Source organism: Gavialis gangeticus, unplaced genomic scaffold (assembly GCF_001723915.1).
Source record: "Gavialis gangeticus isolate Ggan-Ray unplaced genomic scaffold, GavGan_comp1, whole genome shotgun sequence".
Classification (NCBI taxonomy): Eukaryota; Metazoa; Chordata; order Crocodylia; family Gavialidae; genus Gavialis; species Gavialis gangeticus.
In genome coordinates this window covers 77,855,078-77,880,905 of record NW_017728993.1, presented here as the reverse complement: position 1 = coordinate 77,880,905, position 25,828 = coordinate 77,855,078, and the positions used below count along the sequence as shown (strand labels likewise).

At 38.5% G+C, this 25,828-nt stretch overlaps 1 protein-coding gene across 2 annotated transcripts in view; it reads left to right on the top strand.

Annotated features, from left to right (window-relative positions):
* DENND1B (DENN domain containing 1B) overlaps nt 1–25,828 on the top strand; it is a 356,403-nt gene that overhangs the window by 306,546 nt on the left and 24,029 nt on the right. For both annotated transcript variants that reach the window (XM_019502038.1, XM_019502037.1), the window contains 6 exons: nt 2,218–2,319; nt 13,137–13,227; nt 19,644–19,684; nt 20,631–20,699; nt 23,194–23,250; nt 24,058–24,168. In XM_019502038.1, coding sequence (XP_019357583.1) covers nt 2,218–2,319; nt 13,137–13,227; nt 19,644–19,684; nt 20,631–20,699; nt 23,194–23,250; nt 24,058–24,168 — 471 coding nt within the window. The remainder of the gene's footprint in view (nt 1–2,217; nt 2,320–13,136; nt 13,228–19,643; nt 19,685–20,630; nt 20,700–23,193; nt 23,251–24,057; nt 24,169–25,828) is intronic.

The following is a 25,828-nucleotide window of genomic DNA, read 5'->3' as shown; positions in this document are numbered from 1 at the left end:
AACTTGTTTTAGCTGTTTACTTTCTTGTGGAGTAGTGTGTGGGGGGGTGTTTTGTTTTCTGTTTTCCTCCGTTTTTTGATTTTTATGCCGCCATGTAAAATGTCTCTTTTTGTTAAACTTCTCCCCTCCCTTCTTCCCCCCTTTCTCCCCAACAATGTCAGCCTGCATTGTCTATCCAAGGGAGCAGGCAGGGAAGGGTCAACCCGCCTGCCCAGCTATTGCCATGCTGAAGAGTTATAACCTGAAGGGGAAAGGATGTGGAGTGGGGGGAACCCCAGGGCAGGGTGGAAGTCAGTAATAGAGGCGAGAACAATTCTTACCCTTCAGTCCTCCAGGCTCCTGCTGGCCTGAATATGTGACTCTTCCAAACTCCAACTAGCACTAACACAGATCAACATATGTGGGGCTCACAATGTAAGGGATAACAACTCCCTGAGTTAAGGCTACTTTTGGACAAAATATGTTGACATAGATCAACCTGGGGAAACACGTTCTGATAATCCTGAGGCATTGAACTGCACCATAAACTAGAATTATGGGAGAACGTGTGTAAAGTAGCACCTGAGGTTGCTGGAGGTAATAGGGTTAGAAACAGGAGGAGGGAGTCATCACGGTCATAAATTTGTCTTAAAGTGGCTAGTAGTTTGTCTGAAAGGTTCCTCTCTTTTGTCATTGTAAGGATCCAAAAGCTGGGTGACTTTGATCCTTTTTCTTCTCAGTGCCTGAGGTGTCTTTTACCCAATCCTGACACTTCACAATGTGTAAAATACTGTGGTAGTAAAATGTTCTACTAGTTAGCTAAGATGTGGCTTGTTATATTTTATATTGGGCCAGATATTCTGCTTACACTCCCGACACCTGCCCCTTTTGCCAACAGAGTTAGGATCTGGCACATACCTACGTTGAGTGTGGCAAGTTGCAGCCCCTTTTCTGCCTCCTCCAGGACCATCATCTGAGGTTCTCGATATACTTCTCCCCACACCTCTTCTGTTATGCACTCCCTATCTGTGGTCCCACCAAGTCCTGGGACATCCTGGTCAACCTCCTCCTGGCTCTGCCCAAGCTAGACGTCTACCAGACCAGGAAGAAGGCAGAGTTTCACTTGTCATCATCCACAGACTCCTTCAACTCATTTGCGGGGGCAGTAGGGACTGGCTGATATGGTCTGCATAGTGCCCCCCTCTTGATCCCTTATTTTTAACCTGTGGCCTTATTTCCTTCCATGTCTTCTTTTTATTTGTCCCCTGTACTCAGTTGATATGTCCCCAGTGGCCTCCCTTATTAAGGGAGGCTTACAGTTTTCTGTGATGGGCCTAAGCCCATTATCTTTTGGCACATCAAACAGGCCTGTGTCGCATACTGGCCAAGAGTGGATGCTGAAAGGGACAGTGAACTGAGTAGGACCAGGCGCTTTTTCCATTGTTCCTCTCTCACTTGCAGTCACCAGCATTTCAGGTATAGGAAGTTCTAATTCAGGGGCTGTATCCCTAACTCCCATGCTCAATAGCTACTGATTTTCCTTTCCTCCAAAAATGTGCCCAATCCCTCTCTGAATCTGGTTAAACTGTGAGCTGTGACTAGTTTCCAGTAAATACTGTATGCATTTATCTGGTTATTTCCCTGAATGCTTTTGCCATAGTTTCTCAGTGCCATACACAAATCTTTAAGGTTTTCCTCATAAGCCAAATATTTTGCTGCATTAAAATTTTCTCTGGCCTCCTATGTTATAATAATGCTCAGAAAAAAACAGAAGTTTTTAGATGAAACGGATAATGAAATTATTGAAACAAAATAGTAATTCTTTCACTTTTATGTTTAAGCAAATTAGCTGTATACACATCAGTGTTGTATTCAGCACAACAAATATAAAAATATTTTGGTGATTATTCATGACATTTTGCAATATGCTCAGAATTTCTGGTTACTGCTACTCTAGACTTGTCTGCCATTAAATCAGAGCAATATTATATTGTATTTGAGATTCATAAAGTAAGCGAATTCAGGATCAAAACGTATGAAGCTAGTTTCATTTTTGTCTTTATAGTATCTTTTCTCCTTGTCTCTCCCTACTTTTATTTGAGATTCCAGAAGTACAAATGTGTGTTAAAGGGAAGTAACTGTATATACTAGCTTTCAAGGAGAAAAAAATGATAGTGGGAAATTCTAAATGAACCAGTACATAAGAGTTACCTTCTAACTCACTTTGTTTAAATTTAGGGAGAGCCTGTCACTTTCTGTGAGGACAGTTTTGTGAAGCATCGTTCCAGTGCTGTTAAGCAGTTCCTGGAAACTGCAGTGAATCTTCAACTTTTTAAACAGGTAGGATATGATAAGATGACATATGTGCTCTCCTTTCTGCATCTATCAGGCCCCTTCTACATGTTACAGGTATCATTCTATTAACTGATTAATTACGCAGTTACGTTAAGACCAGTACACATGCGAAGTAACAATGACACAATAAAAAGCTCCAACCAGCTATACAGTTAAACCTAAAAAATGTGTACTAACTTTTATAGCTGGTTGCTATTAAGCTTTAATTTTTATGTGTAGCAGGGTCTCCTGTGCCTGGGAGCCCAATCAGCTGACAGGGCTCCCAGCCACAGGAATTCATTGTGCCCAATGTCAAACCCCTGGGTCCTGGGGAGCAAGACTCAGAGATGTATGAAACCCCTGGACCTACACAGGGTGCTCGGTGCCAGCTGTACTGCACACCTAGCTGGACTGAGAGTCCTGTACCTGATGGTCTCTCAATTTCAGCTGTGCATGGCCCCTATAGCTGGGAACCTGCTTCTTGCCACTGCAGAGGGAGCACAGGATTGGGTTCTCCCTATGTTGGCAATAAGGCATGATTGGATCTAATGCATGATCCCACAATCGTGCCTCCTGCCGTGTGCCACATGTGGCATGGCAAAAGGTGTAATTGTATGGGTCACACATTAAATCCAATAACGCCTTTACCTGTACATGTTGAGGGGGCATCAGTATTTGAAAGCACTCAAGAAGATCAGTTGGAAATGTAAAAAAGAATGGGAATAACAAATGTTTAACTCCATTGAGTGTACAAAGGGGTATATGTTGCAGCCATGTCTGTATAAGAAACATAGACACATTTGGTTACAACGTATATCCCCGAAACATGGAAGATACCATGTTTTAGCCATTTGGAAATGTAAACTTCAATGCTAACCAAGAAAGAGGAATTTTTTACCTCCCTGACTAACACTGGACACCTCCAAGGATGAAGCCTGCCCAATCAGCTTATCAAAGATCAACTTTCTCACAAAAGGACTCTGAATAACCATGGAGAAAAAACTCCCACCCTCTACATCCCCTGTGTAAAATGAAGTTTCTTTTCTACCTGGGAGATCTCTTACAATCTTTGAATTCTCCTCAGCCTGAAAAAGGGTGTTTGGATCAAAAAGGTTGCTAAAAAAGGAATTGTTTTGCTACTATTTTGTTGGTCTAATAAAAGATATCACCTCTAACCCAAGAGTATTGTTTGAGTGTACCAAGAACTGTCCCAGTGCTGTTGTGTCTCCGTCACAATCAGGTACATCTCTCTCCAGAACAAGTCAACAACTCTTCTGAAGAGAAAAAGCAAGGAGCTCTCGGCTTCATAGATCTCTTCAGTACTGATTTATTGGCAAAGGACCTAAGCATCTAACACTTTACTAGATGGAGATTTCATTTGATTTATAGACTGGATTTGAACTGTATTTATAGCTTTGATAGAATTCACCAACCACATAAACAGAGAAGTTTACAAAGTCAAGACTTCAGCCAGCTAAGTACCTTCCTGGCTTCAAGAGCTATCAAATAGAAACCTAAGAATCTATATATTTATGTTGACCATAAGGAAAGTGAGGACATCTGGGACACTGCTTCTCTATCTCGTGCTCTCACAAGTCACTGGGGGCAGGGCAGGGTGGTGTGGTGCCTGCCTGCCTGCTTGCAAAGCACTCCTGGCCAGACTGCGCCGTCACACCCTTATGTTTCCAGGATACCCATTATAAATCTCAGCAATCAACTGAGACTAACCTCAAATCCAGGACTGTCTCAGCTAAACCTGGAGATACAGTCACGTTATATATATACATGTGATGACTATAGGTGTTGTAGGGCTTGCTGCCACTGCCCTGAGCTCGTTTTCCTACAGGTGGTGACAGGGTGAACCTCGGCTTCAGATCACCTGGTCTGCTAGGAAGTTGGTCTTATGTTTCTCGCCCACCATGACCTTGATGTTATATTGCTAGGAGGCAATGCCCAAGGTGGTCCGACCCAGTCTCAATCCCTGTTTTCTTCTGTGGGGCTCCAAACCTCCCTTTTACCCCACCCTAGCCTCTCCAGATGGCACTCATCGTTCTCTGCAGCCAGATCTTAATGCTGCCTGTTGGTCTGTTGTTCCACCCTCAGCCACCAGGGTTACTGTCAGGTTTAGTTAAGTGCGCGCCCTACCAGGGCTGGCCTTGGCCTGCCCTCAAATATCCAAAAAAAAGAGAAAAGCAAAACCCAACTGCTCTCACTCTCTCTGTCAGACTCAGTCCATGTCCCCTTCACCTGGAGTCAGGCTGTCATGTCCAAATCGCAACAAAAAAAAGCAGTTAATCCAGTCACTGCTCTTCATGGGCCTGCTCTGGCTTACTTGTGAGCATTCACAGTCCCAGTGGGATCTCTCCTATGTGCAACAAGGCTCTAACCTGAAAACAGCAATTCTTCTGGCCTCTCCCCCAGATCCTCAGCTGTCACTCCGCTCCAGGGATTATCAGAAGCCTTGGGAGTGCAGGCCTCCACCTGCCTCCTTCTCCAGGTCATACCTTCAGTGTTTCTCCAGCAGGTTTCGCAACACTTGCCTGCTGGGTTGCTCAGCCACTGCGCTCTCTGCGGCCTGCAGGGAATCAACCCCCCTCTGCCCCTCTCTGGCGCTGGAAATACCTCTGAGCAGCCTCCCTTCTCCAATCCGGAGTGAGATGTTGCTCTGGAAGTGTGGTGATTGCTTCTCTTCCCTTCCGGTCTCCAGCTGCAGCCCCACCGGCCCTCCATGTTGTAAGTGTTGCTTGCTTTCACTTTCCCTGTCTGTTGCAGCTGGCTGCTTTTCTTCTCCTGACCTCACCTGCCCAACATGTAAGGCACCTTGCGGCTTTTGTTTACTGTCTCTCACTCCTTCTCAATACAGTGTAACCTCATAAACAAAGCACCTGCTGGAAATTTGAAAATTCTGTATTTTTGAAACCAGAGCAGCAGCACAGTGAGGGGGCAGGAGGGGTGGAAGGAAGCGGCGGCTGGTCCCGGAGCGGTGGATGGAGGCGGCAGCCGCCATGTGCAAGCTTCCCCATCTGTGGCCGGTCCCGGGGCAGCAGCCACATGTGGAGCAGCGACACAGGGTGTTGGATGGTAACGGCTGCTGCCGCGTGCAATCTTCCATCTCCATGTCCAGCAGTAGCATATTTTTAAAAAGGGCCGTATTTTTGAGAATTCGAGATTTTTGATATCCATATTCATAAGGTTATACTGTATTGAGCCTGGATGAGCCTAAATTGCTGCTTTTAGGAGGAGTTGCACAGAGCAGTAATAACTTCAATTGTAGTCTTCCCACAATGTGACTAGCTTCAGCTAAATTTGTTAAATACTTCTTTCCATAATACGATCTCCTCTTTTTCTTCACCCTCCTTTCCATTTCCTTATATAATTGTGGTATTTGACAAAACACTGAGACCAAACAATAAACCTGTAGAAGAATAATCTTCTCTGCTTGTGGAAAAAATAGGAAAATTTCCTAAGGGGGGGGGTGAGAAAACTTCTAAAAAAATCCTGGCATGATTAAGACTGACTCCAGCGGGTTCAAATATGGTGGTTCATGCTTAACTAATATGTTGGCTTCTCTGCAGTTGTATTACCATAATAAATAAGGAAAAAATACTGGATGTAGGATCTTTTAATTCTCTATTAAAAATGGGTACATTGATATCAAGCATTACAGAGATATTTTACACATTATTAAATGTCTAGAATAAGACCAGTCAGAGAACAAGTTATACAACATTTGAACATCATTATTTGGCTTTTAAAACTAGCATTAAAAACCTTCAGCCCCCAGAGGCATTAATAGATATCTTATATATGCTGAAATATTTGAATTTTGATAGGACTGTATCCTCAGGTTAGTATATTGGTGCTATTTTTAATAATGAACACAGGGCCTTTCCTTTAACTTTGATTTGATGTGGTTTCTTGTACTTCTCTAATCCACAACCCAAGCTGCCTCTTCTCCAACAATTTCCCCATGACAGCTGGGCTGCAGTCAAGGTTGTGTGTGTTTTAAAAAGCTAAGTTGAGTTTGTTTGTTTCCTGATAATGAGCATCCTTAATAGCAAAAAATAATATGCAAATGCAGCCTAGACAACTAGGTTGGGGTGCCTGGTTTTTTAATGCATTTCTTTACGTAAATTACATGCAGGCTCTATATCTGCTACCATTGTAGGCAGATTCTAGAAGATTCCAGAAATTGGCATACATGAAGGTGACCATACCACCAGGGAATTGAACCAGTTGTGGAATGTGATCTTTAGTTAATCAGTTGGAAAAGAAAAGGAGGCTTTTGTCCAACAGAAATCCGTGCCCTGCCACCGAAGTCGATGGTACTTCTTAGTGGCTTCATTGCTTCAGTGTAGTGTATTGCCCCTGGAGAGAAGCTAAATCAAGCACCATTAAATGGCTCTTTCAACTCCCACTACAGTGCAGGCCCTATTAACAACCTTAACTTTGCCCTGAAGTGATTCTGTACTGTGAACGCACAGTTATGATTCATTGGTATTGGTGTTTCTGGTCCCAGATCAAATTGAACTGACGTTTAAAGATGCTTTAATTTTTTTCATGTTGTTTTCTTCATAGTATCTCTAGAAGACCGATGCCTGTATAATGGAAATCAATGGGACCTCAGTGTAGCCATTTTATAGAATCTTTTTGCAGTGCAGAATGTGGCCATTATTTCTCCATTGACTTGGCATTATTTTTAAACTGAAAGAACTCTTTATATAATAAACTTCATAGCCCTAAAAGCACTTGATGCTCTTCTTTATAGCAGGGTTGCTGACTGGACTTCTAGGTTTTCCCTAGACCCATTAAAGACTTTTCAATTTTTAAACCAAGCTAGCTTTATTGTTCAATTCTTAAAAGGGATTTTATTTCATTAAATGAGTCTTTGTACCTGGGAACAGGTCCTTATTTTTAATAAATAATTCAGGTATGACAATTTTACCTTCAGGCTGAAGAGCATGTATTATCTTAGATTTAATAGTTGTGTTATTCCTTTTGTCTCTGCTGCTTTTTTCAGCCCTGGGACTGGCATTTTAATGTTTGATATCTAGATGCTGATTTTTTCCCAGTCCTAAGCAAGCTCTTTTTTTAATTCAGAGGACATTGCAATACTTTTGTTAAACCTGATGTTAGAAGACTGAAAATTAGCTATTTGTTTAGAACATTAAACATTATCTATTGAATTGTATTTTGGATGAAAATATCAACATCCATTCTTAGGAAATATCTGTACAAGCCTGAAGATTCACAAAGTTATATACAGTTTACCAAACATAATTTCTCCTATATCCTATATTATGATATTTTCCCTAGCATTGAGACTAGACAGTTGACTAGAAAATAAGAATAGGTGTGGCATTAAAAGGAAAAATATATAAAAAAGATATAAAGAATATTGCAAGTTATTTAAATTGAAATAATTTGAGGTTTAATAGGTAAGTGGTATGTTGCACTTTCTCCAACAGTCAAGGGATTTCATGTAGATGAGAGCCAAGTCTATTGTGTTTACTGTTTTATACTTATTTCATGTGCATAATTCTGTTACTATACTTTTATTCATAAATTTTCTTGCTTCTGTCATACAGCCCATTTGTAACTGAATAGCTAATACTTCCCTGTATTTTGAATTAGTTTTATTGCAGTGTATGCTTTACATTTCTGTAACTTGCATTCTCTAAAGGTGTAGTCCACCAGCTTCCTCCATCTTGGATGTTAGCTCAGTTATGTGAGACTCCCTTAGCATTTTCAGAATTTTGACTCTAGGAAGACAGCAGTAGCAGGGAAGAGGACAGATGGATCAAGTGTCTCTGAGGTTTAACTGCTGTAGTCCAAATAATTCTGTCCGTTGCTTCTTGACTCTGATCTGGGATGTGACTGGGATTTAATGCCCTCTGCCTAGCCACTGATTATGTCCTCTTATAGTTTCTAGGGTCAGAAGGGACCTGAGCAGATCATCGAGTCCAACCCCCTGCCATGGCAGGAAAGAGTACTGGGGTCAAACAATCCCAGCAAGGTGTTCATCTAGCCTCCTCTTAAAGACCCCCAGGGTAGGAGCCAGCACCACTTGTCTTGGAAGTTGGTTCCAGATCCTAGCTGCCCTGACAGTGAAGTAGCGCCCCCTGATATCTAGCCTAAATCTACCCTCTGCCAGCTTTCCCACTTCATTCTTTCCCCTGAAATGAGCCATTTTGGTAAATTGCGTATGCTATGGGACCTTTTCTTCATCATTCTGATGCATTTTATTGCATGCATGTTTATTATTTCAGTACTTTGGTGTGTATTTTCCTTTCCTGGTGTAACAACACCCCATCAGGATTACAACAGTTTTTTCTGTTGGTGAATTGTTCAGAAGAAGAAAGCACACTGCTCAGCAGCTTTAACCCATGCAGAAGAGCTGTGCAACAGAAAACAGTGCATGTTGCTGTGTCTACCTAGAAATCAATCTGAGTGCACAAGGGGTAGTACACATACATCTAGTTGTTATGCCGGGGAAACATCTCCCAAATCTCCCTGGAGCATCCAAGGGAGCTACCTGTAAGTCTGGCAAAGAAAGAGGAGACAAGAGTATACAACATATGCACATGTCAAAAGAGTCTGGTGCTCCAGACCAGTGCGTAAGAGTAACTGCATGCTTCACCCATCCCAGAAGCTCCAGTCACTGCTTTATAAAGCTGTGTTAATGCACCTAGCTCCCTATTTTACAGCTGCGGCCTGCTTCTGCTGCTTTAATGACATAATTGCATGAGAGTGTCACTCATCAAACCAACTCACTGTGTGAGCTTTGATTCTCTTCCTTCTGCCCTACTTGCACCCTCCCCGTTCACCAGAAATTTACTTCTAATTGACTTTTAGGATTTTTGTCTCCTGCACAACCAGCAGTATTGGTTGGATCATTCAGAGGTCATTGGCCATTTCCTGCAAGGGGTGCCACACAATACTCTGCAGGGTACTACATCTATGAGGGGTGATCAAAAAGTTGTAAGATTTAGCCTTTATTTTAAAGAATAGTGTACAAACAACATTTTTATGAGCTGTCCCCTTCAAAGTAATCTCTGCCAGATGATATGCGTTTGTCCCAAAGTTCCTGCCACTTTCAGAAGCAATGCTGGAAGTCTTCAACTGTGAGTTTTTTGAGTTCCACTTTCACATTCTTACGGATGCTTGGAATGTCATCAAATCTCCTTCCTTTCAGCTTCATTTTGATTTTTGGGAACAGAAAAAAATCACACGGGGCAAGGTCAGGTGAATATGGAGGGTGTGGTATCACAGGAATGTTTTTTTTCAGCCAAAAATTCTTGAATGGAGACAGCAGTGTGTGAAGGAGCGTTGTCATGGTGCAGAAACCATCAACCATTTTCACACAGCTCAAAGCGGTTTCTTCTAACTTTATCCCTCAGTTGAATCAAAACCTCTTTATAAAAGGCCTGATTGATTGTTTGACCACTCGGTACAAATTCCTGATGAACAATACCCCAAACATCAAGTCTTAGAACTTTTTGATCAAACCACGTATATTCTCAGATGTCAAAATTATTTAACTGTGAAAGTTGTATATGTCTTCTACTGAAAAACTGGAATGAACTATAGGAGTGGTACTGGAATGATTTTTTTTCCAGCAGTGAGCGCCAAAAATAGACTCTCTGTGTGCATCTCCACAAGCAGGAATGTGCATTCCCCAGGGACAACTAGCAATGGCACATATTTGTGCCACTTCTTTTTGTCCCTGGGGAACGTGCCTGCACACATGTTCTGGTGCATGGCATGTTGCCCCAGGTGGGGTAGGGGAGGCTGGGTACAGCTCCTGGGCTGGCCCTAAAAGCCTTATATGGGGCTCTGGGATCCTCCCAGAGCTTCAGGTGCTCAGAGCATGGCTAACAGGTGGAGTGTGGCTCTGGCCAGCCAAGCTCCAGTTTCAGGCAGTACACGCTGCCACCATGTGTGCCATCCTACTTTTTTCTGGTGTGAGTTTATTTGACACTGGGTTCTCCTGCTGTTAACCTCGTCCCCCCTGTGCTGCCAATTGGCAGTATGGTGACTGCCTGCATATGCAGTGCATGTGGTCTGCAGTACCGCAAACCACACACATGGGTTTGTCTGGATGCACCCTCTGTATCCAAAAGTAGGAGCTTTTGCTACCTGAATAACAAAACAAGATTTATTATCTTTGAAGACTATGGACAAAAAGCATCACCATGTGTAAATGTGTGATGTTAACATTACCTACCATTACTACTATGTAGTACTTTTAAAAGAACTACATTACTCTCCCTTTTTAGTACTCAGAAATAAGTAACTATCTTCGTTCAAGTAGATTCTCCATTTTTTTTTCTTAACAGTTATATCTGGCAGTATTTATATTAAATGTCTTATTAGACTAATCCTTGCACTGAAGGTTTGAAGTCAACCTCTCCGTTTTCTGTTGATACAATTTACCAAATGATGAGTATGTCTATAAATCATATGTTGGTTTGTGGCATGGAATGAATTCATAACTTTCCCCAAAAAGATAATGTCTTACAGTTCAAAGGCTGTTTCTCCACTGTGGTAGCTAAAAATGCACTTATCTATCTTTCTTACTGTGAAATAATCCAGTGATCCCATAGTGGTCTGACCATGAACCAAACCTATTTGGAAAAGAGCCGAATTGGAGTCAAAATGAAAAAGTAAAACAGAATGTAGCCAAGAAACAACAGGGAATGATTATCTTCGACAGCATGTTCTCTTTTATTATTGCTGCTGGAATTTTTTGTTCTGTAAGACAGGAGTTTGTTTCATGTCATCAGTCTATTCATTGACAAGCATCAGATTGTCACTCACAGTACTGTTTGGATAATCTGTGATAATGTATGACATTTAGCCAAATAATTCTATTAGCTCCTAGGTACTATTATAGTAAGAGTGAATAACTAGTAACTTGCTTGAAATTGAAATGTATAATCACTAAAATGCTTTCTCAGTTTATCTTTGCAGAGACTGGATGTAGCCCACTCAAACTAGAATAGATGGATTACTTCTTGAAAGCATTCTAGAAATGTCAGATTTATAAAAATGTGCTAGTCTTAATCCTTTAAAGCAATTCAGTCTTTAGAAGAATGTTATCTTTTCTGGGAGGTGATATTCTATTATTGTTTATTTTACTTTCATTTTTCTTTCTATTTTGATATATTTGGTCTCTCTTTCAGCCTTCTTATGTACAATGTATTTATACAAATCATGTAATTCTAACATCTGTATTAGGACAAGTGCTCAAAGGGAGATCTGTAAACCCATTAACTGAAACTGTCTTTGCACGTGAAAATGTTAACCCTTGGGCCTTCTCCAGACCTTACGTTTGTTGTGGGATATATGCAAATTCCATGCAACAAATGATAACATACCAGATGCTAAAAGAATTTGTCCCAAGATAAAAATTGCTCATCTGCTACAAAAATGGCAGATCTGTGAGAAATCACTTTAAACAGCAAGTTCTTTGTGATGCCATAAAAAATGTAACATCTGGCCTGGTAAGGAGACCCCCACAATCCCACTGTGCTCTGGTCTGCCCAGGGGTGAGCTGTCAGGGAGGTTTGGAGGCCACTGTGTCCTGAGCTCCCAGGATAGACTCCAGCCAACTTTCAGGCTGCCCAGGAGCCAGGCTCACAAGCCTGCCAGTGGGCCTGTCCAGCTCAATGACAGGGTTCCCCTGCAGGTCAGGGGAGCTATGGAGCAGCCCCCTATTGTCCTCTGGTTGGAGAACATGTCTTTGCTGGGGTCCAGCCAGAGGGCGTTGAATATGTGGCTGGCCACATCACTTTATTTTTTTTATAGTTCTACAAACTTTAGAGGCAAAGTCAAGAGGTATATATACACACATTACATGCAGGTATCTGTTTGGACCTGAAAAACATGGCTGCATTGGCAAGCATGTTCACACAAACAGATGGAGGTTAATAGAGGCCCAGCTTAAAATATGGCCCTGTATCACACACTGGTTTTATTTGAGCACTCAGAGCATGAAGTTCCTGTACTTTTAAACAAAACATACTTCCAACCCAAATATTGCTGTTCCCACAAATCTGTGTAGCCAGCAGCCACAAATTTCTTCTCTCTCAATTGCAGTAGTTTTGTTCCAAGATCTCTTCCATTTAGTCTTGTTTCATAGAGCTTCTGTCCTGGTAGAGTCTCCGTTCTCAGCCAGAACACATGCATCTGACACTTGCATGAGTATCTGGTAACCAAGTTATGCCTTTATTTGACTAGAACTGATTGGAAATTCTCCAAATTTTGACAAAGTATTTTCTAAATTTTGACAAAATATTGAGTTAGCAATGCTTAGCCAAAAGACATCAAGGACATGAGATGGGACAAGTTCATTACACCACAAATGCAACTTGAAGTGACTTAGTGACAATCATTTTAAACTTGAAGTGAAGGGTTTTTAATGGAATAAACTAGCATGCTCTCCTAGCATCAACAATAAAAAAAGAATGTGTTTGAAAGTAATTTCAAGATCCTTTCAAAATAAGATTATGAGAATTTCATTCAGGAAATAATCTTGGGTATCACATACATACCACAGGCTTAAATTTTCTCTCTTTCATGTACACAGTAGAAAATCAGAAAAAAAATACTAGTGGCATTGAACTGATGGTGTCAGTGATAATATTTCTGCTACTACTATCGTATCCACTATTACACAAGCCCCTTAAAAGTATTATAGTGTTCTTGGGATACATTATATTCTCTCTAACTTACATACGATGGATATACTTTCACTTAACATTCTGAACCTTAAAGAAGGATCAACTTAGTTTTGACTCAATTTTTTTTGAACATTCCAGTTTATTGATGGCCGACTATCAAAATTAAATGGAGGAAAGAGATTCTCTGATGCTTTTGAGGAAGAGATCACTTCAGGAGGCTTTTCTGGAGGTATGGAATTATTTAAAGCATGTTTTTATGTATCTCTCTATCTCCCATTGGAACAATTGAAGATGACATCCTCTTGACATTGATGAATGTAACTTTTGCCTAACAGCTTAACTATTATAACCGATTAAATGTTTTTTTTTCATTTTTAGTAGTGCTTCAGTCCCTTTATATTATTAGTAAGATGGGTAACTAGCTGTTTAGCTAACAGTTCAGTGTATTTAAAGAAGATAAATAGGTTAATAAGCAATTCTTACAAAGTCATGATAAAACATTATATTAGTAATTATTAATTATTACAAGATTTTGCTTCCTAATGTCTTATCTTTTAATAATTATTAATTATTTTAAAAGTTTATCTAATTTTATTCCGTGCACCTCATTTTATGTCTGTCTTATACCTAAGTAATAGCAAGAAATCTTGGAAGAAATATGGCTGTTACATGCAAAATACGCTGAAATGTTACAATGTAAAATTTACCTTACTCGTAAACAAATGTTCAGTTCCCTGTGTGTATGTGTTCAGTTATATTAGTTGACTTCATGATTAAATAAACTTTTACATCTTCTTGCTTCTACTAGCCATGCAGAGTCAACACCTTTAAGAATGTGTAAGGTATATCTAAAACATGTCCAACATAATTGTTTTATAATTTGTAGTTATATGGCACCAATTACTTATTGTCAGTTGTATTGGCTACAAAAATAATTTTATAGGGTGGAGTCACTGCTTTCTGTATAAATGTGAAATGTGTCACTCAGATCAAATTCACCAAGTCACTTAAGCAGCTTTCAGTATTCTATTATAAAGCTACATTAAAGCTCATAGATCTGGCCCATGAAGGACTTTTCCTGGATGACAAAATTTTCCAGAGTTGTAAGGTTTCCATAACTGATGCTGTATTGTGCATTGCTATCCCTTTGCCCTCGACTCTTGTTTGTGTTAATACCTAGCTACAAAATTACTTTTTCTCCCTTCATTGCACCCCCATCCTCCTCCACTCTTGCATTTAAATCTGGTCCATAGTTAATTTTACTGTGATATGAATGAGAGGATGGAAGTTCAGCCATGGAGAATGGAGTCATACCAAGGTTTAGTCATTTTCCTCCTTTCTTTAGGGTAGCCTACTCAGACTGTTTTATAAATAGTTATATAGCGGACATGTCCATTCAGATGGGTAATGTCAATACCTAAAGTTACATTGTCTCCTGCAGTTAAGAGGTCAAGAGACTGCAGTGAAACTGCATTAGAACTTGGATAAAGTTAGTTTCCTGGCTCTACACTGATATGCTTTGTCAACCACATGTCTTACCTGGCTATGCTCATGAGGGAATGATCAGCTTCAATAGCAGTTTTGTGTTAGATTGTATTGTGTCCTTACTTTTCAAGTCAGACAAGCTGTATATTGCCAGGTTGTGGACAAATTGCTTAGGGCATATATTCAATATTTACATAACTGCTGTCTCATTATCATTATGAGGTGCAGGGCTAGCAAGAAGTATGTGATCGAAGGTGACATTTTATGACACTAATGGGGTAGAACTATGATCCTTTTCATAGTTAAGTCCCATCAACTTTAGCATTGGCTCAAGGTTTTACAAAATTGGGTGGAGTCCATGTTTCTGAAAAGTCACAAAAAGTCAGACTGAGCTATGCATTGTTGAAAGGACAAGTGAACACATCGTGAAGAATAGTGAAAAGAATTTCATGCTATTGATTCAAAAGAAAGGCTCTTTAAGGATCTTTTTCCATATCTTTTGTGTTGTTTGTATGTGTTAAATTAAATGTTGGCAAATGCAATTAAATTATGCAAATAATTTACTGCAAATTTTAGAGCAAAATTTCCATTTAGCCAATCTTTATTCAGATAATTTTTTTTTAAAAATAAAGTGCATAAAAATGTATATTTTTATGGTGAAGAAAAGTGTTGCCTACCACATCAAAATAGCATTTATTAAGTTTTGACCTTTTTTACATGGGTTCTTCCATTTACATTATCTTTAAAAATTATCAATATAACATTAAGTGCTCAGATTATTGTGGCTAAGTCTTTAGCTCTTTTCTTGCACAGTTGGGTAGGTCTGCTGGAAGGGCAGAATCAATTAGTATCTTTGTCTATGCTTTTCTAGGTATGCTATGTGAGCAAAAAACAGCACTAATTGTTGTGTGAGGTGATGGGGAATTTGATTCCCCACCTGCTCTAAAACTTTTAAAATCAATTTTTGAGAGTAAATATCAAGTGAAAGTAAGCAGAGGAGAAGGTGCAAGCTTGGAGCAATGTTAAGATCACGTTTTCAATACTCCCCTTCCAAGGGTAGTGATAAATTTTAGGATATTAAGATTGCTAATAATTTGTCCCATTTTCTTCTTTCTTTAGCCCTCTCTTTCTTTCTATTTTCCCTTTTGGCCTAAGGCCAGAACATATGAAATGAGTTATACCACCAAAAATCTTTGCTTTAATTTTGGTCAATTTTGAAAAGTTGTTAGAAACTAGTAGCAACCTTTCTTGTGGTGCTAGTGTACAATTCACACTTCCTGTGGTGCTTCAGTTAAACTTCTTGGCTCCGTGTCATGTCTGGCTGCTCAGAACTGCAAAATTAAAGTCTTGGAATTCCCAGCAAATTACTCTTCCATATCAATGGGTAAAAAGAGAAAAAAACAGCTTTGGTAAGAAATTAAACTCAGAATTGCCTCTCCTTCTGTAACAACACACAGTTGTGCCTTGGCACTTATTATCTCATTTTGTTTGTTTTTTTATTGGCATGTGATTTGGTAATAACTGTTGCAAATATATGTTGCTCATCTGTAGATTATTTTTTCATCACATGGATTTATTGCAAAATTTAATAATGAAAGCGATCTATAAATATTTGCATTTTTCAGGTATTTTTTAAAATGTAGGTTGACAATTTTGGTGTTCCTGATAGTGAAGAAATAAGATGCTTTGGATCTTTGTTGGGAATGTTAGCTTTATTATCATAATTCAGCATTTTCCAGTATAAATTTCAGTAGTTCAAATATGGCACAAGTAAAATTGGTGTTTGCTTTTCTGTCTTCTTGGCTGAATATCTGATTTTTTCTTGGGACTTTTGCTTCACTCATTGAGTAGAAAATGACAAAACTTTGGAAGGATCTCTCATATTTAAGTCTTTCCAGCAGAATATTGGACTGAAAAATTGAAAATAATTTATTAGACTTATCTTCTCTAGTTTCTGGAAAACCACTATTAGTAGGGACCCTGAAAAATACAGTACAAGTATCTGAATTTTTCCATAAAACAGGAGCAAATGTTGTTTTTTTGTTTCAGTGGGCTTTATATTGGGCCTTAAATGATTGTATAGGTATGACTACCACAAGTCTGAACAATAAAATGTGATATTAAAATACATTTATTTAAAGTGTGTCTAGTTTGTTACTTTAGTGTGTTAGCTGTGGTAACATTTTAACATATTGTGAGAAAATTATTTGTATGTACTGTGTCTGTGAGTAAATCAGGTGTGACGAGTCAAATTTGAGGGAGAAGTATTCTGTCATTGCTATGTAGGTTATTGGCTATGGCACTTCTGCAGGAGATATATGATCATAGCTAAATCCATTAAAATGTCTTTCCCAACTTGGCATCCCGTTCACTCATAGCACCATTCCTGAGAACTTGGCTATCTCAAAAGTGCTTGCAAGGAATTTAGTGAAGTGGCATGCGGGTTTTAAATCAAAGCTTTCTGCTGCCTGGTACAAGTCCAAACGGCTAAATCCCATCACTTGTCTCACTCAGGAATTGTTGGATTACATTTTACAATTGTCTAATTAGTCCTCAGACATGTTCTATGAGTGAGGGTTGTTGGTGTTTTGGCTTTTCACTAGCCAATGTAACAGCAGAATTCCATCCTGGCTCTAGTTCTTAGATTGATTACACAGAGCCTAAGAGGCATTTTTTAAAAAGCCTGTATTGTCAAGTGATATCAGTATGTTCCCTGCAAAATTGATAAGTGCCTTGTTTGAACTTCATTCTTGTGAGCTCAGATACCTTGGGTGGAAGCTTTCATTCATGATAACTAACACTGTGACCCCCTCTACACATTACATTTATGCCACAATGTGTTAATCATGACATAAATAGCAAGAATGCTACACGTGCACCCAATTTAAAGTGCCATAAAATGGCAAACCAGCCATAAAAATATTCTACAAATAGTGTTCTACATAGGACATTTTTATGGCTGTTGTGTATGGTGCCTTAAATTGAATTCATGGCATTTCTGGGACTGACAATCCCAGACACACTGACCAGGTGTCCAGGACTGACAGTCAGCTGACTTGCAAGCACTGGGCTTTCAGCTTCGTGGTGCAGAAGGAGTTCAGGATCATGAGCATGGTATGTAGAAAGGGTGCAGTTGGGATCTGACCCCTGATACCAAACTTGTGCCTCCTGCCATATATACATGGTATGATTGTTGGGATCAGGGATTGGATCCCACAGCAACCTTAAACAAACATGTGTCAGGAGACTATAATTCGCAAGTGTCAGTAAATTGAAGTGGTCATTCTGCTCTTAAACTCAAACCAGACAACCATCAGTCTTGCGTATTCAGGTGAAATACCTTCTAAATTCAATGTCTCAGTAGCAAAAACCTGTCCTTTTTGGGCAGCACCATATTTACTTGATTCTAAGACAAGGGTGTCCCCCCACCCCCATTTAATATAATGGGGAAGAATGCCCCTTGTCTTAGAATTGCGTTTGAGGGTGCTTCAGGGGGACAGGTGGCTCCCTCTCCTACCTGGGGTCAGGGCGATACTTTCAGCTGCTGCCTGCATGCCCCCCCCACCCACAATACCTCTGCACCCTGCTGTCTCCTCCCTACAGTCTGTTCTTCCCATCTCCCCACCCCCATACAACCTCTGCTGCCCCACTTGCCCTTTCCCCCACCCCACCTTACCTTTGCTCCATGCTGGCAGGCTCTGTGCATGCTGTAGCCTGGGTCACTGAGTCCAGCCCCATTCTGGCCCCACAGCAGTGGCAGGCAGCCCACGCAGCTGCTATAGGGGCTGGGCTGGGTACATGCTCCATGCCCCAGGCTAAAACAGGGATGGAGCCTGCCAGCCCCTGAACAAAGCCTGGGAGGAAGGCAAGAGTAGAGGCATGGAGGAGGAGATGGAGAGCAGGTGCTTGGAGAGAATTGGGGGAATAGAGGCTGGGAAGGAGGGACACAAGGCTGTGGAGGGACAGACAAAGAGAAAAAGTGGCAAGGAGGCAGGCACAAGCAGGGAGCAAGCTGCTTGACCTCCCCATACGACCTGTCCCCCACCCCTACTGCCTTTCCCCCTCCAGAGGTAGAAGGGATGAATTAAAGACAACCCTCCAATAATTAGGTTCTGTACATGGAAAGTGATAACAAATTTATAATTTTTCCATTTATATGGAAAATGAACGTAAGGAAAAACTTCACATTCCTAGTGTCCAGGTTCTGGAACAGACTCCCCCTGGAGGTGGTGCAAGCACCTACTTTGGACTCATTCAAAAGGCGCTTGGATGTTTATCTTGCTTGGATCATTTGATCCTCACAGACTTCCTATCTATGGCAGGAGGGCTGGACTTGATGATCCCATGAGGTCCCTTCCAGCCCCTTATGTCTGTGTCTATGTCTGTGTCGTTTATAGAATCTAATAATTGCGGGGACTCACCTTAAGTTTAGGGTGGTCTTTGATTCAATAGATATGGCAATAGCACCCAATTATTCTATCTGTGTTGGTCATTACTCCTTTCCTGGCCTTTTACAAGGATTGCAACTCTTCATATATGAAAGAAAGATCCTGCCATTTACACTTTTATTTTCAGTGAGTTTCCATGCATCAAATATAGGAAATGATGCAATAGTCTTTATTCATACCTCCAATCTTCTTTTCATTCTCATAATAGTATCATCAGCCAAATTATTTTTCCCATACTAATTTTCCCAGAAGGATAAGGAAGCAAATCCATTTCTGGGAAAAAAGGCAGCAATCGTTATATTCAGTGCAAAAAGTATTCTAGGTACCATACCTATTCCTTCTTTCAGACATGTATGATTTTCTTTCCTTTTCTTTTTAGACCTTTGATCAGTCTGAATTGCTGAGAGTTATATGATTATGGTTTTAATATTTCTTTATACATAAGTCAGAGTTACCAGCTGTCTTTGGAGAAAAGTATAAAGTACAATGAAAAAGAAGCACTGTTCGAGACAAATGGAAAGTTTGTAATAAAAGAAGTCCCATTTTTATTTTTTATGTATATAAACTTACATTCTTTACAAGCGGGATAGAAACAAATAAACATGTCATCCTCTAAAAATGATTTTATGGAGTGTGTGTTGTGGGGAGGCTAGTGATACCCTAACTATTTTAAATGCGTCTCACCTTATTTTATTTTCCATTTTTGTCACAGGAAATTCAAGATCCTATCAGCAGTGGGTGTATACAGTAAAGGTATAAAAAGCTTTATTCTTATTTGTCTAGTTTCTTTTTGGAAAAAGTCAATATTTTGAATGTAAGACTTCTAAAGGATCAGACTTTATATGATCAATTACTCCTTTGCTCTTATTTTTTTCTATCCCTTTTGTTCATGCAGTGGAAATAAAGAAGCTATTTTATCCATATATAGTTTGTCATACATTAGTGTCTTTGAGTATAGCAAAATTTTACTGAATTAAAAAATAGGAAAAAAAATCCAAAAAATAAATCTTATCCAAAAAATAAATGTCAAGATTTCAGAAGCACAGAATGTTTTTCTTTTATATCTAGTCAAGGACATTACTGTAGTCTATTGTTGCATTCCATAACTGTGAGTTAGGTGTGTCAGTAGGATTTGAAAGGAATTTTATCACTTCTAGAGAATAGCAGTTTGGTTAATGTGAGCAGAGGTTTTTTGTGAATGCGGGTTTTTTTTTACATAGTTTAACTAAAAGAAAAACTTTTGTTGCACAAAATTGTCACTATTCAGGATCAGTATAATATAGTATTTAAATGATCAAAACTTTGATTTGATTAAATTAGGCATAGTTATTTTGATCTGATAAAAATAATTTTTAAAAACTTGCACAAAATGCATATTTAGATGCATTAGAAACTGGGAATAATTTCTTTACTACATGTAAAATGATTACAGTGCATGCAGGCTATGAGAATACATCATTATATTAGAATGCATTGATAAATATGTGTCAGCCGTGATAATGATATACTATAAACCTTGTGTAGATGCGGATGGTAAGTTGTAGAGGAAATGCAGCTGTGGACATTTTTCTAATTTGAAAACAAAGACTTTTATTTTACTACTTTACTTCATGGCAGGCCCTCATGTGTTTTGCTTGCTATTATCTAACTTTTGACCTTTGTTGAAAGGATTATTAAAGTAATTTTTTGTCTATTTCAGAAAGGAGGTGCACTAATCAACACAGCAGTGACCAAAGCCAGTCCTGCCATGAAAACAGCGTACAACTTTGTAAGATCATTTTCCCCAAACTGTTTATGTTTAAAAATTGCAGTAATTATAGAATCTAGTATTTCTTAAATACTGAAAGGGCTGTATACTTCACCCATGTGCTATAGAGGAAACATTACAGGCTCAGGAACTGTTTTTAGTTTGCATTCATGTTTCAGTTCAGTCTTAGAAATGGAGGAGTTCATTTAGAAAAATAAACATTCCTGGTTTTCAGATATTTAATATATTATATTGGTTTTATTTACAATACAAAGAGAAGCTTACCTGTTACATGCGTGACATGCAGCTGAAGACCTCCACTACAGTGGAAAAAAACAACAACATTAAAATGGGGACCCTGAAAACACTCATTCATTCTAAAGCCCATTTACACCAGCATGACACTATAAACTGAAAGTAGGTGGAAATGTAACTACACATTTAAGAATCCTTTTTGGCATTAGTGTGCTAAAAAAGTTTTTAATTCTAATAAGAATCAGTCTCCAAGCAGCAAACAGCCCTGGCATGAGCAGATACAACTGCACCTTGGCAACAGTATCTAAAGTGCTTATGGAAGCATTTTTATCATTTGGCAGGGAAGGTCTGCCATCCAGACATGCTGTTGCATACAAGATATTAATACAATCATTTTTTTTATTTGCAAGCCTATTTCATACTAATTGGTTTGAGGTTCATAAAATCGCAGTAATTAAAAAAGATGTAGACTTTGGACTCCTTTGTTATATTTTCCTTACCCAACTCAAGTTGATTTATTTTCAGATTGAGTCCAGTTTTAAAATTATTTTAAAATAAAACCGAATTCATCAACTTAAAAAAAATCTTGAATTCTTCATATATTCAAAATAAAACAAGCCATGAGGCTAGAAAGAGTAAATACAAATTCTTTGTTTTCATGAACTTATTTATTTAAAAATAGTTAATTAGCAGGTTAGCTAGAAAATATTCTCCTTAGTTTGTACTAGCTTAGATGAGGTTACCCTATTTTCTCCTAGCCTATTAATAGCCACAGACATTTTTTCTTTAAGTGAACTCTTTGACTTAGAAGGAAGTCCCATTAACTACTGTGAAGGTCTGTACACATGTCCTCTCACAGAGAGCAAATTGCAAGACCAGACCTAGATGTCTTCTGTTACATTATTTTCTTGCATACGTACAGCAGCCCGTATACTTACTGCTGGGAATGTGGAATACTACTCGTACTAAAATGAGGATTATCTGGTGGATGGTACTGAAACAATAATAGGGTTGGTACCTTCTCCTAGAATCTTTACAGAACACCCCAAGCATGTCCAAATGCTGTGAGTCCGAGTTGGGAGATAACAGTTGTTCTCGCAGTAGTATCTTCTACCTGACACCTCGTTGCTTTGTGAAAGAGCTGCTGGGTACGTGATTTAATAGTCAAATTTTCAGAACACCTCAATATGGCTTCTTAAAGAAGTGTTTTTCATTCTCAAAAATGTGTATGCACAGAAAAATATATAATGGTCTTCACAAATTACATCTGCATGCAAAGTAAGAGCAGGTTTTGTGTAGGTAATTTGCATGTACAGACTATGAGGTTTTTTTATATGATCTTAAATGTGAAAAATTGTAGAAAGCACAACTTTTTTCATAATGTCTTTTATTAAACCAACTTTATAGTTGGGAGAGATGTTAGACAAGCTTTTAGGAACTTTCCATATCAATACAACACTACTAAAAATATAAGCTGGAATTCTCAAGAACATTTTTAAAAGTTGGTTCTAAAGTTACTTTTAATCTAATTGGACTCATGTAGGAAAGTTTTCCTGCTTCTCTCAAACCAAATTAATATTTTTCCTAGGAAAATACAAAATGCAGAAAATTTGGGGGACAACTGCTTGTCATCTAGAATGATATTTCAGCCCTCTGTATTGAGGGATGCTCGTGGGTCCATTCTCTGTGCAAACTACTGTCATGAACAATAGTAAGACGGCTGTCTAATGCACACAAAATTTCCTCCTAAATAGCAGCAATATGCTGTTCAGCAACACTGGGCAAAAATCTCCATCTGCATATGAAATCACATCATTTCTCTTAAGATTGATGTTGCTTTGCAGGTTGCCAGTCTGGAACATGATAGCAGTCGTCTTGAAAAACTTAATATTTTTTCAACAATAATTGCTGATAAATATTTCTTCAAATTTAAAAGACCATTTTAAATAAAACTTGGGTGCTACAGAATAGGTTGATTAATTTTTAACCTGTTTTTAGTAATATGTTGGCTAAAATATTGTATTTAATAATATTGATGTGCATGAACAGAGAAACAACCTTTATTATGATAACACTTATTAACATAGGTATGACTAGCTGATATAGCACATGCAAGGCTAGTGACAGATCATTATCCTTCCTTTATCACATAATGTAAAAAAGCTTAATTTTTCATTAAGAATAGCTTTATAAGGCATGTTATTTGAACACAACTGGTATCTTGCATTGCTACTTATGCCCTTTTGTTTTAATTTTCTAGGCTAAAAGTCATGCAAAGCAGGGAATAAAAGAAGTGAGGAGTAAGTTAAAACATAAGGTATGTAAGATTAGTTTTACTTTCTTACCTTACCGCTTGCATCAGTTCGAAGCTTATACTTTACAAATCACATGAGATTTGTGTTTTTAATGACTTTTGAAATATGCTTAGCCCTTTGTTCAACAATACATTTTTCATAACGAGCCCTCTGGCAACTATCTGTCATTCCATGCATCCACTGAATAATCTCTTTATTGTTTGCATATTTTATCATAGAACAACAGAGGTCTTCAAAGATACATTAACAGGATGTATGTTTTCATAAAGTTGATTGCTTTGATATCACAATTGAAGCCTTTGCTTCGAGCTGTGACTTTAAGATGGGAGAGTCTTGCAGTACAATGAAATTCAGAAGGTGTAGTTGTCTTTTTTGGTTTCATAAGATCAGTGTACAATGCCAGTGTTGAAACTGAATAAAAAAACGACGTTCAGAAGTAACATTATAGAAATATCAGAGTGAATTTTGATTAAAGGCATTTCACCACCAAGTTTTCCTGTTGAGTTGTATCTCTTATGATTTGCTTTGTGGGTAGAGGGGACTGTTTTTAATGTTGTTTTTATATTTATCTCAATATTCTAAAAATATTTTATATGCATTTGAAACTTGACATCTTAATGATTCATTGGGTATCTTAGCTTCCTGAAAAGTTGATTTTTATTTTGTTTCTGAGTGATATTTTGTGACAGACTTTTAATAATAGTCTTATTTGTTAAAGTAACATTTACTGCTTTACGTAGGTATATTTCAATTGGACAGACTGAAGTAATTGCTATAAATAAGGATTTTAAATCTACTTTTTTCTGTAGGAAAGTGATGAAGAACATGAAACTCAAAGTTCAAGTGCAGCACAGTATACTCCAGTCTACACAGTACACAATGAGAAGAGAGGAAGTTTAGAGAAACGAAAACTTGCTCAAGTAAGGCACAAGAATCTTACGCTTTCATTGTCCTGAAATATGAGGGAGATGTTTTTGAGTCACACTGATGTGCTGGTGAAGACATTTACTGATAATTTCTATTATCTATATGCAGGAATATGATGTAAACTTAATGATACTCCTTGCAGATTGTACTGCTTCATAAGAGATAATGTGGCTATTCATATGTTGCCCTCCTTGAAGGGAAGAAGACAGACATTTTGAGACATTGATTTGATCTCTTAAATCCCATCAAAATCAATGAAAATTGAAATTTAAACTTCTAGTCCCATGACTGTTTCCAAAAACTATCCAATAAAAGCTGTATTTTGTTACTTCTTCAAAAGTACTGATAAGAAAATGCATAGGGTAATTACGTAAGAACTGGCGAAATCTAAGGAATGCTGTGTTTGACAGCTGATTCAGCAGCGTGCATCTTTTATGGACTTCCACTAGATAAATAATTGTATTGGCATAAGGTTCATTTCCAATAAAAAAACAAGCATCACTTTTTAAGAAATGTTCCCCAGGACAAGACCTGACAAAGAATAGCTTGCATTTGAAAGTTTTTCTATCTCTATCCCAAGTACATAGTTGGTTCAATAAAAGATATCACCCAAAGAAATCCTTGCCCTCCAAAAATTAAGGAGTTCTGACATGCACAACCTGATTCCTATCTTTAACTATCATTTTCATTATGTATGATACAGTGTTGGTCATTAATATATTGTTTAAAAGTCAATTGAATCTTTTAATTCAGATATTGCTTAAGTTGATTATCATGTTGTGATTTGCTACTAAGTCAGCACATCAGGTGGAGTTGATTAATCAAGTGTGCTGGAGCATGGTAATTACAGTGCTCCAGCAGCCTCCTGCATCTTGTGTGTCAGTGTCCTCATGCTTCACAATGGTGGCATGGGCACTTTAAAGCTCATTGAGCAAGCTTTAGTTTGAACATTCTCACCACCATTTTGAAGCGTGGAGATGCTGATAGACGAGATGCTGAGGCACTTTAATTAGAGTGGCTCTTGGATCCTCCTCCCCCATCCCTGGAGCATGTGTAAAAGTGCCTGGAGGTACTAGATTTAATGCACATTAACTAAAGCACTTTAATGCACATGTGCCCACTATGTCATATCCTTTACTTTCTGTTCTTAATTTCTTTAACGGTTCTCATTTTCTGTTGCAGCTCAGCTTAACTCTTTAATTCCTTAATGTTTGAATTACATTTATTATTGAGCCTTATGCTCTGTAATGTGATGCATAGTTGTTTTCTGATTTCTCTTTAGTAGGATTGTACATTTTTATTAATATATACAAATTTCTACTTTCTATACTACAAATATTTCCTTCTCAGGTAAGTGATGAGTGCCAAAGATCAAAAGACTGTGTTGTTTTACTTTCAGTATCATGACATTATAACAGAATTCTAATTTTCTAAATAATTTCCTGTTTTTCAAACAATAATCAAAGGAAAAGTGTTTTGACTCCACTATAAAATAAGTGTTAATTAGTGATCTGCTGAATTGGAGGTTGAAAATAAATGTTAATATTGAGCCCATTGGATGAGTGTAAGAAACTCTGTGAGCACTTCCTTTTTTAATGTAGGTCCTACACCATTCCTTGTTTTTAGCTTTCTTTTAAAGACGGAGAGAAAGTC